General features: G+C 42.4%; 1 protein-coding gene across 1 annotated transcript in view; it reads left to right on the top strand.

Moving 5' to 3' along the window:
- Positions 1-276: 276 nt before the first annotated feature.
- Positions 277-2,703, top strand: part of LOC106001978 (E3 ubiquitin-protein ligase TRIM39) — a 5,742-nt gene continuing 3,315 nt past the window's right edge. Inside the window, exons 1-2 of the mRNA XM_013036910.1 lie at positions 277-939; positions 2,309-2,404. Of these exons, the coding sequence (XP_012892364.1) occupies positions 487-939; positions 2,309-2,404 (549 nt within the window). The 5' untranslated portion in view covers positions 277-486. The remainder of the gene's footprint in view (positions 940-2,308; positions 2,405-2,703) is intronic.

Below are 2,703 nucleotides of genomic sequence, written 5' to 3'. Positions count from 1 at the left end.
ATCTAGCTTAAGCTCCAATTGACTATTAGAATAAAACTCTTCTGTAACATTAGGCTTTAAAATATAGCTAGTTTGGGGCTGGGAAGGTAGCTCAGTGGTAGAGTGCTTGCTTTGCATGCATGTGGCCCTGGGATCAATTCCTCAGCACCATATAAGCAGAAAAAGCCGGAAATGATGCTTTGGCTCAAATGGTAGAGCACTAGCCTTGAGCTGAAAAGCTGAAGGACAGCGCCCAGGCCCAGAGTTCGGCCCTACAACCAACAAAAAATATACATACATATGTATATATAATTTAAGAAATCTTAATCCTTTGGCTTATATGGTACTTTTTAAGTCCCACATTCCTTTTTAAACTATTAAATCAAAGTAGGATACATTGGTCTGGAATTGTTGGTTCTAAGGTTACAAGTAAGATCTCCTGGGCCAGAACACATATGTAGATTTTGGATTATACCTTCTGTTTCTTTTCTCCTTGGAAGTTAAATAATGGCAGAGACAAGTCTGTTAGAGGCCGGGGCCTCTGCAGCCTCCACAGCTGCTGCTCTGGAGAACCTACAGGTGGAGGCGAGCTGCTCTGTGTGCCTGGAGTATCTGAAGGAGCCTGTCATCATCGAGTGTGGGCATAACTTCTGTAAAGCTTGTATTACCCGCTGGTGGGAGGACCTAGAGAGGGACTTCCCTTGTCCTGTCTGTCGGAAGACATCTCGCTACCGCAGTCTTCGGCCTAATCGGCAGCTAGGCAGTATGGTGGAAATTGCCAAGCAGCTCCAAGCTGTTAAACGGAAGATCCGAGATGAGATACTCTGCTCCCAGCATCATGAAGCCCTCAGCCTCTTCTGCTATGAAGACCAGGAAGCTGTATGCTTGATATGTGCCATTTCCCACACCCACCGGGCCCACACCGTTGTTCCATTGGATGATGCAACACAGGAGTACAAGGTGAGCAATCAGATACATGCCAGTGTCTGAATATATATATATATACAGATGCCAGTGTGGTGGAAGATACACTCCCTAGGTAAAGGGTTGTAAGCCCCAGAGGCAGGACTGTACCTGATCTTAACTCTGTAAGTCCCCTCACTCCTCAGACCTGCATACATGGATACACTGTACATCTAATCAACTACACTCTAGAATATGAAGTAGAGAAGTGTGCCCCCAGATTTTCTATAAAGTTTGCAACACTCTTTGTGTCTTATGGGTGCGTATATAGTCTTGGAATAGTGAGTGAAACTTCATGGAGAGGATCAAACTTCAAAAGGCATTGCGATTTCTTGATTCTGCTTCCTGCCTGGTTTTCCTATTGGTTGAAATAGGTAGCATCATTTGATTGACATCAACCAGACTATTTGCATCTTCCCTTAGATAATGGGAAACATGGCATGGGGTTTAACTTACTGCTGAGGCATAGGGTAAATGTCTAAGTAATAGAATCTTAGCATTTTATCTTAATTGTATATAACAAGATGTTGAAACAGTAAGGTGATTAGTGGCATAAGTAATCAAGTTTTTGTTCTATTTTTAAGTGGCTAGAATTGGATGGGAGAACAAGGTGCAAAGGTTACTTTGAGCTGTGAATGTAGTGCAGTGGCACACCGTGTGCTTACCATATGCAATAGGCTTTATTCCCAGCATCATCACCAAGAGCTTTAGCCAAAACTGGTAGATCATGCCTGTAATCCTAGCTATTCAGGGGCTAAAATCTGAGGATCACAGTTCAAAGCCAACCTGGCCAGGAATGTCCATCCATGAGACTCATTTCCAGTTACCCACCAAAAAAGTCAGAAGTGGAGCTGTGGCCCAAATGGTAGAGCGCTAGCCTTGAGAAAAAAAAAAAAAAAAGCTCAAGGACAGCACCCAGGCCCTGAGTTCAAGTTCCAGGACTTGCACAAAAGAAAAAAAAAGTAGCTTTAATAGCAAGAGGCAATTGTTCATAAGATAATGGGTGGGGTCAGGGAAGGACACAGAGTTGATTAGAACTAGAAAACTAGATTCTGTGGGAAGAAAAGTGGATGAGCTGAGAAGCTGATAAGGACAAGCCAGTGGCAAGGGATGGGCCTGTAGGAAGTTAATGTCTCAAATTATGGACAAAGAAAGGAGCTTTATCAAGAAATGGTGAGATGGATAGGAACTAAACAAATGGGCTTAGAAGTGGAAATGTGTGATGGAGTGCTTGAGTAGCCCCTGGTTTTTACAAATAAAATAATAAACAAATGGATTAATAAAACAAATAGATTAATGTCTGAGCAATAGATATGCCAGTGCATCCCGGCTTATTTTAGCACTCTTATTCTTTCCAACTCATCAGGAAAAACTGCAGAAGTGCCTGGAGCCCCTGGAATACAAGCTGCAGGAAATCACCCGCTGCAAATCCTCTGAGGAAAAGAAGCCAGGGGAGCTCAAGGTAAAGACTGGAGATCTCATTCACACTGCCCTAGGGTATTTGCCTCTGAAGGAATTAACCACATTATTTAATCCATTCATTCTGATTCCTTAGAAAAACTGTTCTTTCAAAAAAGGTGTGATTGTCCTTCAACACTGTACTTAACTTACTTGTCATGAATTCATTTTGAGCAGAAGGATGAAAGAGATGAAGGATGTGGTAGAGCACCTGTTACCAAGTATAAAACCCTAAATTCAAACCCCAGCAATGCCAACAAAATAAAACAAAAAAGACTCTCTCCTGAGACTCTCTCCTATTTG

The sequence above is a fragment of the Dipodomys ordii genome, unplaced genomic scaffold, assembly GCF_000151885.1.
Source record: "Dipodomys ordii isolate 6190 unplaced genomic scaffold, Dord_2.0 Scaffold1511, whole genome shotgun sequence".
Classification (NCBI taxonomy): Eukaryota; Metazoa; Chordata; class Mammalia; order Rodentia; family Heteromyidae; genus Dipodomys; species Dipodomys ordii.
This window is presented reverse-complemented; position numbering and strand designations above follow the sequence as displayed.